At 40.1% G+C, this 16,913-nt stretch overlaps 1 protein-coding gene across 1 annotated transcript; it reads right to left on the bottom strand.

The window, feature by feature from the left end:
• Positions 1 to 318: 318 nt before the first annotated feature.
• CHST10 (carbohydrate sulfotransferase 10) lies at positions 319 to 12,374 on the bottom strand. Its single transcript, XM_009708229.1, has 5 exons — positions 12,243 to 12,374; positions 9,331 to 9,428; positions 6,388 to 6,622; positions 3,679 to 3,784; positions 319 to 1,793 (listed from the first exon to the last, which is right to left on the bottom strand). The coding sequence occupies exons 1-5, from the start codon at positions 12,352 to 12,354 to the stop codon at positions 1,256 to 1,258; spliced, it is 1,089 nt and encodes a 362-aa protein (XP_009706531.1). The 5' UTR covers positions 12,355 to 12,374; the 3' UTR covers positions 319 to 1,255.
• Positions 12,375 to 16,913: the final 4,539 nt, after the last annotated feature.

Here is a 16,913-nt window from a genome sequence, read left to right as displayed (position 1 = left end):
TTCGGTTCTGGTATTCTTTTTTTTTTTAACGCATAAAATGGGTACACAAATTTAAGTGACATTCAAACTGCTGGCAAGTGGACAACCCAGCCCATGGGTAACACAAATGTCAGGCATTTTTGAGCTGGGACACCACGGCAGTGAATCACTGGAAAAACCAGGGATTTGTCCTGTCTCCTTTAGCAGTAGGGAGATGAATTTTCAGAAGAGGGTAAATTTTCTGTTCTCTGAGGTACTGAACATTGAGCAAGGCTGGATATAAGCAAAAGGTAGATCGTTAATCCAAGTAACTCTAGCAGCTCTTGTATGTGACATGCCGCTTTTGTGGCTTCTTTGTTAATCTTAACTGTTAGAAGACAAAACAAGTTAAATTGTGTGAGAGCACCGTGATTTCTGTATGTGCTCCCGCAAATACAATTACCGCTTTATTTTAAATTAATTTTCCTTAAAGTTTCCCTAGCAGTTTCACATTTCTTCTATGCTCCATTTGCATCTGGTGTTCTCAGATAATTTATAGAGCTAGGAGTTAAATAATATCTTGAAAATCAAAAGTAGAATTATGAGGCTCAATAGATCAGTAGTAAGTACAGTAAACACTTGACAAAAATACAAAGACAACTGGGGTCTGGAACCAGTCCCTTTCTTAACACCTCTAAAGCTTCTGTCTAATTAGGTTCATTCTGTGACAAACAAGAATGAGATTAGATCAGCATTACTGTTATTATAGCAGCCACATGACAGAATCTAGGTGGTTTTGTCAAGCATTTAATCAATTTTAGTCCTGTACTGGCCTCTCATTTTCACAGCTCACGGGAGACTACATGCCTTTCTCATGAGCATGAATCATCAAGTTCACCCACATGTCAGAGTTAACCTACAGCGAAATTGCCGTCTTTATAAATACTTCACAACATTTTAAAAATCGCATTCTGTCTGGGAGAAGGAAGGGAAGATCATAGCCCATTCATTCTCCCTCTTTTTTCCTGGAGGGAAGAGGGGAGAAGTGGAATTCTGTATTTCAGACAACAGAGACCTCATTCCTAACAGACTGCAACGTCATGTATTGAAAACATGGTCAGTAAACAACAACTATAAGCCCCTACTTGTTCAGATGACAAACATTTCACTGAAAAATGGAGCAACATCAAAAAGCTAGAAAACAAATGGTCATTCCCAGCTCTGTCAGTGTTGCAGCTGGTATTCACGCAGGTTTAGATTAATCCATGAGACACTTCTTCAGAGCTTATCCTAGGTGTCAGTTAAGCAAGAAATCTGGCTCCCGATAACCAAAGAGTTTAAAATCGCCTTCAAACCGTGCATAGAGGCGTCTTATGTCTCTCTTGCTAATTCCCGAAAAATACCGCTCTACTTTTGTTTTGTTGTACACTGTTATGCCTGGTGGAATCGTGGGGTATGACACCAGATGGTCTATGCCGGCTGCTTTCAAGATATACGGAGCATCGTCCTCCAGGGTTTCATGGTGTCCGATCACACTATATGTGATTTCACAGGGGGCACAAAGTTCCACATATGTTACCCAATGAATGATGTGGTCCCCAAACTGAACATCCAGCCATCGGTGGTTAGGGTCACCCAGATAGCGCACAAAATCCTCGAACTGCAGCCCTTTGGTCTCTGTGCGATTCTTTCTATATTTACGAATGATGCCAGGAGCAATTTCATGCCGGTACCAAGGTTCAAACCGAGGATTGTGCACAAACTTGTCTTTAAATGCAGAAATAAGTCTTTCAAATGGATCTCTAACAATAAAAAACTTGAAGTATAAATTCAGTCTAAACAGAGGAAGGAAAAAAATAAGAAATTAAATAATTAAGGAAAGTGTTTAAAGACTATTTAGCAAAGACGCACAAAATTTACATAAACTGACCAGACACAGCAATATGAATCTTACACCACTTGCATAGTCTATCAATATTATAATCAATAGGACTAGAAATACAATTTCTGTCTTTTTACTAACAGTTTTCGTATGCAGGACAAAGTGGAAATAATTCATCTCTGTTTTCACATTTTACTCAAACTGGATGAGCTTAGTTTATCTCAGTCCATATAAACAGAAGAAAGATGTTGAAAGCTCCAAGTCAAAGATATTTTTAATGCCATGTGACTAAGCTCAAGAAGAAAAATACACAAAGACATGGAAAAAGTGGCTTGGTGCAGCTAAATGCTTAGAGGGCTGCATTTTTCACTGTCAAGTAGTTAGACAAATCACTACTTAAGTAAAAAAATTCTGCTATTTTGTTTGATGTTTTGTCATGCTTTCAATAATGGTCGAGAACATTATTTTCATGAGACCACAGTTTTCAACAGAATTTCACATTTTGTTGTGATACCACTGAGCTATAATATTCTGTAGTCAGAGATTATCTGTAGGAGTAAACTGAAAACAAAGTTTATTTCAGTAAATAGCTGAGAAAGGAGATTTAGAGCCCAATCCTCCCTGAAATAAGCTGATGGATTCTTTCCAGTCCCTACAAGCACTTGGATCAGTCTTCAGGTTCTCCTGACTTACTCCTAACCAGGCAGGGCAAACAAACTAGGTCAGGTCAGAAAACTAGATCAACAGATCCACACCACCACTCTTTCTACACCTAAACTCTCTGTATTTTAATTCAGAATTCTCAACTAAACCCATGTTATGCATCTCCAGTACAACTTCTGTAGTAGGCTGACTGCAACAACACAAATCATAATGGCATTCAACTTCAAATACCCTAGCTATGGCTCATCCCGCAGGTGAACAATTACTTTCTATGCAGGGCTGTTCACAGGGAGGGAGAACGGACCCATGATCTCAAGAACATGGTGAACAGGATTTTGTCTTGCGCACTATCGACACAATCAAGTGACCCCATTTCCACAGGCACAGCTGTGATAAATGTATTTGTATTGCTGAATGCAACAAACCTTGGACTGAGCTCTATTCATAGCTGACACCACATGTATAAGGGGCTGACTCTTCAGAATGGCTTAATACACACAAAAAAACCATGCAAGCACAAGCTTACAAGTGTCCGCTGTCATCGTATGTCCTGTTCTCTCCATGCTCCCACCCCTTACAGGGATTATATATGGCATGGACTCTGGTAGAGATAAGAGTAGACACAGTCAAAAAATCTAGCCAAAGTAATTTAGAAGGCTCTACTGCAGGGAAGTATTTTTTCTGCTCTGAAAAGAACCAGAAGCACCCAAACAGGAAGATAAAGTAGTTCACCTGAATGGACAATACTCCCAGGCTAGAAGCACTAACATTTCAAACCTAACCAGTGCAATCCCAGCAAGTAGATCTGCCTGCAATGACAATCTTAAATGTAGGCAGTAAGATCTATTGTAAAAGGCATCAGGGTGGACCTTCCAACTAAACCTTCCCTTCTGAAGGCCAACTATGTAACATCTATGTATACACTGAACTACAGAAACTCTATATCCAGAGGGAGCTGGTTGGCTCGCCTAACTATATCACCAATTACACTGGTGCCAGCAGGGAGGTAGTCACAGCAACATCTCTGAGGATAACAGAACAGTGCCATTATACAAGCAGTAGAGCAGAAACCCCATTGTCCTCAATTCCAGACATAGGCTTTAACTGTACTCTTGATTGTCCATAACACCACTGACTCCAAACCCCTCCCACACCCCGAAGAAGCCATCTCTTACCGTTTTTTAATTTCAGAGTCGCTGAAGGAGGATAAGCGTGGAAGGCCATTCTTCTCATGATCATGTACAATATTTTCTGGGATCTCTTCTATGGAAGAAAATGCTCCTAGACAAATCAAAAAGAGAGAGCAAGTTAATCTTTCAAGGGGAAAAAAAAAAGTGAGCACATGCAAGTGTGTGTGCCTTTGGCTGACAGTTTTTTGTTTTCTCTTTTCTGTATTTTTAGCATTTACAGTTACTATGTTTAAAACTGTTAAATGATGACAGATTCTGACTGTGAAGCTGAACAGTGTTAAAATTCTTTAGGGTATGTGACATCAAGGTCCAAGACCAAATGGCCTCAAAACTCTCAAAGCAGCACATTATGCAAATTTCATCAGCAATTATGTCTAAGCCTATAACTCCCCACCTCAGTGTCACCATTCTCTTTTTTACACATAAAAATGGAGGAAAATTTTGGAGATTAACTCCAAAGAAGGAACCAGCTTTTTGGCTGAGTTTCTACCACCAACAAAAAATAAATGCTGTGGGCTGCTTTTGGAACTGCTTCAACACAAAAGCACTTTGCTGTCAGGATCCATGAAGTTCTTTTAATGACTATGCTACGCTGAAACAAAAATTCCAATCATACAATACCACACAGATTAAAAAGCACTAAAATTAACAATAGAAAGCCTCCAGATATTCATTTCTGCAAGCACATAAGCTGACAAGAAAAATAATGTCACTAAATTCTGATGCATTTATTTTAAGATTCTGATCCTGGAAATTTTTATGACCTTGAGAAATTGGGGTTTGGGGTTTAGGAGTAAGCCTTCACACAACAGCATCATTTCAGAGTACCAACCTGCAACAAGAAGAGAGGGATACAAAACAAGCTCTTTAGGTGAAAGCCTCTACAGCTTTCTCTGTTGCACAACTTCAGTGAATAACCTACACCACTTAGCTTCTCAGTTTTGGGTTTGTTTTTTTTTTTGTGGTGATGTATTATTAATTTCCATTTTCTAATTATATTTTTTGGTACTCCAGGTGAATTACATGTGGGCAATAGATGTTAGATTACACAGCCTCAGAAACTGAAACCTTGCGTTCATCCAGAGCACAGATTCAGTACAGGCAGCAACAGGGTTCGCTCCCCCACAGTGCCACAGCTGCATTTCTCCATCCTGAACTTCCAAATACCACTTAAGTATTCAGACAAAGTATTCCTCCCTCAAGTATCAGTCCTGCCTGCTGAAACTACCAAAAAAGGAGAAAGTTAAGTCAACTGCTCCGGTAGTCTTCATCAGCAGATACTAGTACACTGGCAGCTCCAGAGGGAGGAGACCAGTGTTTCTGTGGAAACAATTTTCTATCATTATCCAACATGCCAGAACTAGGAAACTCAAGGTGGAAGGCTCCCTGCTGCTAAGACGTGAGTTATCCTCCACTCAACACAGCCAACACATCCCTGCCTGTCCTGAGCTATTCTTTGCATCTTATCTCTGTGAAATTCTGATAAGAACAGGTACGTCTAATGCACTCATACAGTTTCATATTTAGTACTTTCTTGGAGTGTGGCTTTCATAGGTATTTAAGACACGTGCCCATACCTTTGCACGTGCATATCTTTGCTGGATTTTTAGTTCCTATCCATATATAAAAGCTGAAACTAATCAAGTCTTTAAAGACATACTCCTTGCTACAAAAGTTTTGCTGAGGGGGACAGTTCCTTTGCCAATCTGTGACTGTTTCCTTCTGGATGTGCAAACTAGTTCACACAAGGTAAAAAAACCATAAAAACATAAGTGCAGAGCTGGCTGTTCACAGGATACTTCTAACAGGAAAGTTGGGTTTACAATGTTCAGCTTGGTGAGCTACAGCACCTGCAAAACTGCAGAAGGACCTCCACTGACCTGACTGTATGTCGCAAATTCACAGCCCTGGTGCACAGACAGGCAAGAGCGTCTCAGGTCAAACAAGGGCGTGTTATGTTAAATACCATCATGTTAAGTTTATGTGTGCAGGTAGTGGTGCAGTAGAAAACCTTGAGGAAATGAGTTATTTTTATTGGCATACCAGGCTACTAAAAGCTACATATAGATAGGCAGTGTTCACCGTGTCGATTGTTTTTTCAAACACACTAGTCCCTTTACTCCTCCTTTTACAGTCTTTTATAACATACCTTTGTTGACCAAACTATTGACTTAAGCACCTCAGAATCTTCGTAACTCCTATGATGGCTCACTGATAGCACATACACAAGATTTCAGCAGTACAGACCAACAGCAGCTGCCAAGTTTTAACTAGGTTTTTCATGGCTAAAAATCCCTAGTTAAAAGTCAGTGGCCTTAAGTCAGAAATTTTATATTACTGTTTCTTAGGGAACTGTGATACCTTGTAATTTACTTGTTTCAAATTCCACAAATTAGTGTCACCCCTTCAAAGACAACAAATCTACCTACCATGTGCATATGGGTACTCTTTCATGACTCAAATCACTTTTGAGCCATGTATTAACAATATTTATTTTCACAGAAAGAACGGGTGTATTTTCTTTAAAAGAGATGTTTTGAAAGGACTAGAAGCAACTGTGAAGAATGAAAGGCTGAAATTAAGTATCAGTGTACAGAAAAGCAGAAAGAATCCATTTTTGTGTTGTCCCATTGGGCCAATTCTGTTCTTTCCTCCTCCTCAAAGAAACCCACACACCCACAGCAGAGTAGATACCATTTAAAACGATCAAGACTTTTTTCCACTGAGTGTTGCCCACTTTTGGCGTCTGACAAAACAGGATCTTGTGCTTGTCACACACAAATATTCGGTCCAAGACGAATTTGGAAACTGCAGTGTGAGAGAGATTTCTCAATGCAGTGTCTCTGCAGACATTCCTGAGAAGCTCAAGTCTTTCCATATGAACCAGGGGTTGGTGGATTAGATTTCCAGAAAAAGCTTTTCCAGTTGGCTTTACGAAATGCAGAGGGGAAAGAAAAAACAAAAGTGCAAGAATTTAGTTTTCAGATCAAATTCTCAAGTATAAATATCCCCAAACCGTGCATCCTAATGACTCCCACATTCATGATTAAAACATTGCTACGTATTAATGAAAGGAATAGTACAGAGCTTCCCTCCTGTGCTGCTGCTGCCGTACACATTGATTTGACTCTCAAGTCATTACGTAGTAGTAGAAAGTAGTAAGAGCTTTACCATACAACAATTTAAGTCCACCGCAGAGCAGCAGGGTCTTATCTGTGTGGATAAAACATGCCTTGACCAAATATTGGAACTCCCACAATGCTTCAACAGCCAGTAAGAAAGCTTCTGAGGGGTTGGGACAGAATTTCAACAGAAATTAAGCTTTAATCTCTGAGAAGATGTGGCTTAGAGATGCTGACCCATCTGGCTGAGAAAGAAGAATTTTGGATAAAAGTCCTGTGTTGTTTCCTAGTACCTGTAGACATTCAGTGTCTCCATTTATCCAAGCTGCAACAAAATGAAGCAGACAAAAATTTACACTATGAGCATGAGCACTTACTGTTGCAAATAAGAGAAGTAAGCAGGATTCCTCTCCTCAAAAATGGATGAACTGTTTGATATGTCTCATTTTTCTGAGAATAAGACAGGAACCATGATCATCTCTGCCCATGATTAGTGGGGAGAGAGGAAAAAGGAGCTTGTCTGATTAACAGGTGATGGGAAATTTTAATCTTCTACTGACAAATCTTCCCCCTTCCACTAAGTGATTTACACAGCTGGCAATCCCCAATATGAATACAGACTAAGGGACGTACTGGCTGAGAGCAGCCCTGCAGACATGGATTTGGGGATACCGATGAATGAAAAATTAGGTATGTGCCAGCAATGTGCGCTCACAGCCCAGAAAGCCAACCATATCCTGGGCTACATCTAAAGCAGCGTGACCAGCAGGTCGAGGGAGGGGATTCTGCCCCTCTGCTCCGCTCTGGTGAGACCCCCCTGCAGTACTGCCTTCAGCTCTGGGGTCCTCAGCACAAGAAGGACATGGACCTGTTGGAGCGAGGCCAGAGGAGACCACGAAGATGATCTGAGGGCTGGAGCACCTCTGCTGTGAGGACAGGCTGAGAGAGTTGGGGTTGTTCAGCCTGGAGAAGAGAAGGCTCCAGGGAGACCTGATTGTGGCCTTCCAGTGTTTACAGGGCGTTTATAAGACAGAGAGAGACTTTTTAACAGGGCCTGCAGTGACAGGACAAAAGGTAATGGTTTTAAACTGAAAGAGGGTAGGTTCAGATTAGACATAAGGAAGACATTTTTCCTGTGAGGGTGGTGAGACACAAGAAGAGGTTGCCTAGAGAGGTTGTGGATGCTCCGTCACTGGAAATGTTCAAGGACAGGGTGGGTGAAGGTTTTAGCAAATGCTATTGCGTTAGATGGGGCTTTAAGCAACCCGATCTAGCGAAAGATGTCCCTGCCCATGGCAGAGGGGTTGGACTAGATAACCTTTGAAGGTCCCTTCCAACCCAAACCATCCTGTGATTCTATGATTTTAGGTACAGAGTCCAACCTACACATGAAAAAGGAATTATTTTACTTTCTGTCCCAATCTTCCATAAGGAAAAAAAAAAATCATCTCATTCTGCTTTTTCTGTTTGTTACTCTTCTCCAATATCCCTTGGTCAGAATGTAATCTCAACAGTCTCACAGATTGTTTATCTGTCAAAACAATTCTTTTTGCATGCAACAGGATTAATACTATTTTTCTGCATTTCATGCTGTCAGGAAGTCAAGAGGGAATAGTTTTAGATCCAGAATCCTCTTCCATACAAGTCAAGGAAGATACTAAAACTCACTACACAGATCTGCCAGCCTTCCACTGAACAAAGTGCTGCTTTCAAGTATTTTGAGGAAAACTTAAATTCCAGGTTTTTTATGTGTATATATATAAAGTGTCATGTTTATTCAGAAACCTACCTTCTATGCTGCATCACAAAAATACTCTAAACATAAGATGACACATGTAACCAATGGAAAAAAAAATTGGCCTTAGCCAACTGTGCAACTAGTCTCAAATTTACATTTGCATAAGGGATTTTCAGAGTTTCCTTGTAAATTAGTAAGCACCACATTTGTTCTGCTTTATCGCTGAAAGCACAGAACTATGCATCTAAAGGATCAACTGGTATTGAATACCATTGTGTTCATGTTCTACTTTGGAAAAACGCCGAGATGTGAAGCGCACAAAGAGCATAAAACATGAAAAAGAAAAGGAGACTGATAAGAAGAATCAGAGAGATTGGGCAGGGAACTAAGAGAAGAGACAAGACACAGGCTTGTCCTCAAGAACCACGAACCAGATGGCTATGGCAAGGCACAATACAAGTAATCCAAAATTGGGCCATTATAATAAAAAGGCTAGCAAAAATGACTGTCCTGACTTGATAAAGGAGTACTGTAATGATTTTCTCCTAGAAATGGAAACACATTAAGTTGAATCATTCAGATGAAACAAGACAGCAGGTTACCATAACAAACTAGCTTTGTGAAACTAAAATGAATTCTGTTGGCTCTATCTAAATAGAACAGTCTGAATAAATAATTCCTGTCTAGCAATTTCTTTTAACAACAGGAAGCCTTTACTTAATCTTTTATTTTCTCCCACTCTTTAATACGTGTAACCCTTATCTCAACAGTACGCACCTGGAATTCTTCAGGCCAATGTTTTTCCTCTGGCACATGTACCTTCTCCACTTTTGTCACAGCTGTCAGTATCAATGGCTCTTGCCTGGCACCATAGCCTAAAGAAGGAAGAGAGATAACAGCATTACAGAAGGTGAGGCGAAGGCAACTATTTCTGCTTTACAACCAATACCACTGAACATCACTGTCTGTATTAAGCTTACAAAACACTAGGATTTGTTTCCAAATGGGAAGGTACTAGACAAGACATGAGACAGACTATAAATATTTTAAAGGATGTACTCTGTGGGAATTTTACATGCAACTTCAGCCAAGTTTTATCAAAGAAAAATGTCCATTACCTTTTATTTGGTTTTTTTTTTTTTTTAAAACAAACTGTGCAAAGAGACGCAGAAATCATAAATCCACATATCACAATTGGTAGACAATTGTGTACAATGATATGGACTTGACAGTAGCAGATTTTTATTTTTCAATAAACTTCCCAAAGCATGTCCAAACAAATAAAAAACTTACATCTCTCAGGTTTCTCCCTTCCCTCATATTAGTAGGTTTCTTCTGTTGTAAACTCTTGGACATTACCAGAAAAAACGTGTCATTAAGGATCATCGTTTATTTGGTGCTCTAAGTAAACACCTCTAACCAGCAATAAATACAAGATCCCTCTTCTTTATTACTGGACTGATGGCCTGCCTTAGGGACTCCCACAACGAAAGAACAAACTCAGCTGATACTCTTGCTCTTTTTTAATGATTTTAGGTCAGCTAATAGTTTGAGACCAAATTAAAGTATGTAAGGGAAGAACCGTTTGCATCTTTTGCAATTGGTATGCTACAAGAAAACTGAAAAATAACACAAGGCTGTAGCTTTACTTTACATGGTGAAGAAAGATCAAAAATAATTTGAAGCAGCTTTCCCTAACCACAAAGCAAAACGAACATGATTTCTCCCTGAAAATTTATTTCCATCCACATTGGACTATTTTTCCTTTCATATAGTTTCTTCTATGAATAATCTGTCTTCGTCTGCATTCACAGTGGCTTACTGTTTTGAGAAAATGTGTGTACTGCCTATGTCCTTTTCTTAAGGACTCGACTCTGCCTACACTGGATTTTAACAAAGGGCACGCATGCAAAAGCAAGTTAAAACTGAAAACAACGTAAGCATCCAAGCAATCAGATACAGTAAATATTGTTGTGCACAGACTTACTTCACAGTATCCTTTTGTAAAATCAGAGTACTCTGATTCAGTGAAAGAGCAGTTGAAAGTATCTTTCATTATCACTGGGTAAAAGCATGCTTGCAGATGCTGCTAGAGATGATGGACAGAAACTTGCTCGTTCTCATTAAGAAGTTTCTATTGCTCATGCACCCAAGACATACGTAAAACGCTTAAACAAAAGAACATTGATTCATTGAGCATCTGCTGGTTTTATCCTAGCTGCTAAGTAGACACATCCGAATAAGGAAAATTTCTGACAAGCCGTATTTTATTAAGTCTAGAGGAGTTCCTCCAGGATTGGCCATCCTGTTTGGACCTTCTCCAAAATTCTGTTGGTATATTCAAATTACTGCCCTTCATTGGTCCCAGTACAAACACTGTTATCTCCAACACATACATACACTTAACCACAGTCATGCCTTTGCAACACTGGAGCTTAAGAAATTATACAATCTTCTGCTCAGAGTACTATTCAGAGGAGATGGAAGATCCAGCATACACCAAGAAAAAAAAAAAAGAAAAAAGGAGAAAGTTGGCAAGCCAAGATAATAAAAAGCAAGTAAATGCAAAGGGTATACTGCAGTAATTTTTTTTAAAACTACATTTTAAACCTCCTGACAAATTCTGATGGAAAGAACCACTCAAATAATACCTGAACTGGGAAACAAGAGTTGCATAGAATGAAATACTGGACTATTTAACTACCTAACATAAGACCAGCTTAGTTGCAGATGTACTAGGGCTCAAAAACAGCTGGGACCAAGGAAAGCTAAGTCGGCCTACAGTTTTCATCTGTAAGACTTGCTGAATAAATCTCCACACAGACACACGCCATTTAAAAAGGTACACCTGATGTATTAATCCACTATCTAGTCACTGAAACAAATGGCACTAGTGATGTCAGCACTTCCTAAGATATACAAAAAATGTGTAACGTTTGAAGATGCAGAAATACAGATCTCTTAGGACTGTAAGTCATGCCATCACCTTCATCCTAAACTCTGTAGGATGGCTTTGTAATAGTAGCTCCTCAGCAGACAGAAAACTGTAACATGCTGCGTGGTGTCATCAAATGGCTTAAATTCCTCATCAGCTTAACACCATCTAGGCGACTTAAGCTAAGCAAAAGCCTGTAAGCTGTTTGTCAGTCAAACAGCAGAGGATAAAACTGAATGCAAGAAGCAGAGCAGAGGTGGCAAGGCTAAGTGCATTGCAAATGAAGTAAAACTTTCCACAAGTTTTACATAATACTGCAGCCACAGGACAAGCAGTCACAAGAGGACAGAAACTAGTATCATGTGAAATGAACTCTAATTCCTTGTGAATCTCCTTAAGTCTTTAAACAGGTAACTGTGCTCTGTTGTTTTGCATGTGACTTCTAATCCTAGTAAATCAATATACTGAAACTGAACGCATTTGAAAAAGCAGACCTCATGAGACAACACTGCCAAACATGATCCCCTCTGTTCTTGAACACCAAAAAAAAAGACATGATGTTAGTTTTGCAGACCTCTACCAAGAAAAGCAGAAACTGAGTATCAGCACCTTCACTTCTAGAAATCTAGTTGTTCTGTTCTCAATCCTGATGAAGAAGTGGTAACATGCTGAGAACTACTTTGCACAGAAAGAGTATTTGTGTGAAGCACCGTTCAATTTTCTGTTTCACATCAAATGTTAAAGTTCAACTTACCATCTGGGTCTTTGAAAGTCAACGTGATAAACTTGCTAGCAACCATGAACATGAATATCACCCAAAAGCATGCAGCTAGAAGCAGCCACTGGTGGTGCATGTTGTCAGACATGAGCCATATAAAGTTGTTGCTTCCTGTTTGAAAGAGGAAAAATTGACACATTAATTATTTTTGTTCCAGAGTAGAAAAGTACTTTCCATAACCAAAATGACAAAATTTGAATATGTATGAGTGTCATAAAACATAGCAGTAGATTTCACTTCCTACTTTTTGTCCTTTTGGCTGGGTTTTTGACCAATGTTGAGGCAATGTAACCGCCGGCTGCTATCAAAGGGAGGTGTCACTCCTCCTTCACGCCTATGAACACATTCCCAGTCCCCTCCCTGTGCTGGCAATAGCACTGTCTGTCTGACTGCTTGGGCAGACCAACCAGCAAAACCCCCCGTTTTTTTAAAGCCTAGTTTATTTTTCAATTTAATTTTGTGAGACGGCTTATTGTAGGAAAGGAAGGGAGAATGAAGTTCCCCTCTTGCTGGTAGCTAGTCAGCAGATCAACCAAGCTGTAATATTAACAGTATTCTTAGTTATCTCAAGTCCGCTCATGACACGTAACACAGACTACTTCCCAGCCTACACGAATTACAGGCTGGAAGCTATCGAGCCAGAACACTAAGCTTAACCTGACAAAATATTTAAATATATTAATGTCTCTTTTTATCTTGTCACTTTTATTGCCAGCAAAGTATCAACCATAGGTTCTGGAAGATTTTTTTTTATTTCCATCATGCTAAGCACTATCCACATGAATAGTAAACAGGGGTTCCTTGCAGCAGTGCCTACTACCTGTAGCTACGTGCCTGCAGGTAAGCCTTAAAGATGGGACTTCCCCAGAAGTGTAGGAAGGGTTACCCAAACAACTGAGACTGCAGATTTAATGCCCAAAGAAGACACAGGTGCTGACTGAATCCAAGCTGGATGAGAATGAGGGTACTGCAGAGTGTTACAAACACATGGTGTCTGCCCCACCTCACAGTTTGTAAGTCTGCTGGAGTACTCTGAGCACTTCTTAGCTTGATTTTAGAAACTGTAACCCTAATAATTGGTTTTTACGCTTAAAAGTTAAGATGCAATATAAGGAAACCAATTACAAAAAAATATTTAAGCCCCTAGCCATTAAGAAAAATGTAAAATTTTAAGCTACATCTTTCGCTGGGTTTCCAGCTTCTGACGGGCAATATACCCAGGGAAGCACTGGGGCTGACACTGAGTACCTGTGAAAGCTCCACTGCAAAATTCAAGCTTCCGTAACTTTAAAAAATTAAAAACCCCAACAAAAACCTAACAGCAAACATCGCTGCCTACCTACCAAAAACCTGAGACTCCTCAGGCTTGAATATTTATCCTGCAAAAATAAAGCACCATTGTCTCAGTTGTTGCTGGAGAGATACAACACCTGAGGGCCTGAACTCAGCTGCTGGAAAGTGAGAACGTCAGTGAATGCTTCCTTCTGAGGATACATACAACACAACTTCCAAACACTTCACCAAAGAGGATCTAACACAAAAGTCTCATACAACGAGATCTCAACAGCTCTGTGAGGTTTGTGTTTGTAGACTCAGGAAGAATAAAAAACCAGAAACACCTCCATAACTAGCAATAGGATCAAACTCAGTCCTAAAGTAGCCGCATGCGACTTCAATGAGAGTCACATCTGCATGGTTTGTGATCACGCTTTCTATAGAGCCACTTGAGTGAAGAGAGATGCCCTCATTCCCAGTTAAGGCGCTAAAAACATGCTAGTTAATACTTCTAAGCAAATTTTGTATTAGATTTTTCAGTCATATACCAGTATTCCACCTTTTTCTTTCCCACAAAGCCTCAGTAACAGAAGTGACATTGTTTCGGCATGTCCACCTGCAACATCAGTACTACTGCTACAGGTGCTGATTGCTTTTCCAACTAGTTTTTGCCTTCCAGCAATGCAAATATTTCCAGGAAGGGTTCTCACTGTAGCTGACAGAAGTGAAACATCTTCAGGGTATGTGCAGGCAGGCAAGCAGTCCAAAACAGATTTGGGACCCTAAGGATGTATGTGAAATGAGTGAGAGGAGGAAAAGAACAGAATATCTCCAATTAAAAAAGAATTCATAATTTTTAGGTAGGAAGGCAGAGTTCAGGCCTACTTTTATTTTCTCAGTGCAGTATTTTTCAGTTTGGCTTCTAAGAGGTCCTTCTTTTCCTCCTTTTATGATTTCATCTTTAAGTACTTCTAAAAACACTGCATTCAGGTAAAAAGATGCATCAACTGTCTTTCGGACTATTACAGGTGCTGTGACCTCCATGAAAATCTCCCATTTTCTGCTGCAACTCCCTAGCTGCCAACTGAGCATGCAATGTCCAAGACACGTTGTTCTTCAACATTGAAAACTGTTGGCCAGGAATGGCAAATAATACCGTGTGACCTCCAGAGCCCTGACATCTTTCCAGTTAAGTAGTTCAGAAGTTATTCTCATCCTACCATTGCGCTAGTGCAAAACTTGCCCTAAGATTCATGCTGAAAACCACTAGGTCTCCAAAGTCCTCATTTTTCAGTCTGCCACAACATCCACCATCTCCCATTTAGAGCACTGAAATTTATCACCTTTGCTTTCAGACATCACAATAATTTGGAAAATTTTCCAACTCTCACAGATGAGAGAAATGCAAAACAGATGTCAGGACACAAAACATGGCAATGACATTTTTACTTTTTGGGTAGCTCTGCTGAAACCATGAGAACCACTCAACATTCAAAATACAATCGAATCTGTCTTCAAAGCAGTAGACTGACAGAAGCTTGCAGAGAACATTCTGCAGGAGGAAAAACTCTTTCTAACTGTCAGCTGCGGGCTTTTCAGACATATAACAAATGGTCTGGTCCAGATCCTTCTGTCTAAGCCAGTATATTTATTCTACATAAAGAACAGTAGAAATGGCCTCCAACATTCGTAGCATCCCTACTAGTCCGCTCACTTTTATAATGGTGATGGATGCACACCATTCAGTAAGGACTATTGATCTACATCCCCTTATGTAATTCATGTATTGGGTTTCTAAGACATAGAAATGACATGGAAAAAGCAGTTTCCACGTTCTCTGACCTGAAAAGCAGTTAGCACACACAGGACCCTGCTGCCAGATCCCGTGCTCTAGGGATAGGAGAACAACATTTCAGCCAAAGACATCTACGAGCAGTATACTACTTACCTGAACGACTGGACTCAAGAGACCAGAAAGAGGACAGAATTGCAGTCAAATCTGTAACAACCACCACTATTACCCTTCAATATGTTGAAGCTGAGAGGAAAATATTAAGCAGTTTTGTTTACTCCTTTTTTTAATGCACGCAGCAAATCCGCAACCGTACTCATGGATGTAAGAGTCTTGTCAGAGGATTTGTCATAATGTAATTACAATGGCTGGCACTGTTACTCACAAAGCTAGATCTCTATCAGTAGCTCGTTATCTATCTCAAGAAGCAGGGCTGTTCAAAATTATATACAGGAGTAACTCAGCCATTATGCTTAAATGCAATGACCGGTAAGGTCTTTAAAATAACGTGTTTATGTTGTTTCCCCTTCTCTCACTGCTTCTTTAATATTTTTATTGTTTTCACAGAGCGCAATCACACTTCCTGTTATATCTCCGATGTTACTGCATTTCTGTCGCCTCTCCTGTTCCTTATTTTCTAGTGAATATATGTAGTAGCTTCTGGTTTTTGTCTTTAAGAGTTTACTTCAGCTTCCAAATGTCTTTTACTTCTTTCCTAAAACATTTTTTCTTTACAAGTAGGAAAAAAAAAAGCAAGCTGTTGAAGGTTTAGTCCGTTTTCTCACAATTAAATACAGAGATTTTTCAGGTTACTCCTCCTCCCTCTTACTGCAATTCTACACTTTTTAGGAGCACAAGATCCCCAAACCCCTCTCTCCATCCGTTCCTCTGTCCTTCCCTCCCTGGGCTACTTACCCCAAAGACAAATGGTCACATAACCCTCAGATCAGCCAGATGCCAGTTTTGCGTGAGAAAAAAATGGGATTGCAAACACATACACAAACATGAACCAAAGATCAGGACACAAAGCATGGCAGGCTTGACCCATGAACTGCGGGTAACCTGTTACCTGGAAAAAATACTCATACTTCACGGAAGACTGCTGTCTTTGTGTGGAGGATGGGACGGACAAAGCGCAGAAGATTTAAACAACATTAAAACTCAGTGCACGGTCTCTGCTCTGCAGCTTGTGCTGCTTGGATAGGGGCTCCTCGGCAGGACAGTCCCTGCACGCATCGTGAGTGACAGCGGCACGCCGGTCATCTCAAACTACCAACTGCTTGCCCATCAGCACATGACTAGTGATATCATTTGAAACGGAACTGGTAACGATGGCCAAACAACCGCTAGCTGGGATACCTAATCCATTTTCATCAAGGCCTCTTTTGTGTTACCTTAAAGTTAAAAGATCTGGACAACGTATTACACTTTGTAAAAAAATTTTGGATTAAAATCCATCACACACTGCTTTGATAAGTTGCGTGGTGCTACTAAATGTTATAACGTACATTATAACAGGCATTTCTGAAGGGCTGGTTCCTTCCCAAGGCTTTCCTCCCCCGACGGCACGAACAGGCCTA

Source organism: Cariama cristata, unplaced genomic scaffold (genome assembly GCF_000690535.1).
Source record: "Cariama cristata isolate BGI_N322 unplaced genomic scaffold, ASM69053v1 scaffold3639, whole genome shotgun sequence".
NCBI lineage: Eukaryota > Metazoa > Chordata > Aves > Cariamiformes > Cariamidae > Cariama > Cariama cristata.
The sequence above is the reverse complement of the archived record's forward strand: the minus strand, read 5'-3'. Positions and strand labels throughout refer to the sequence as shown.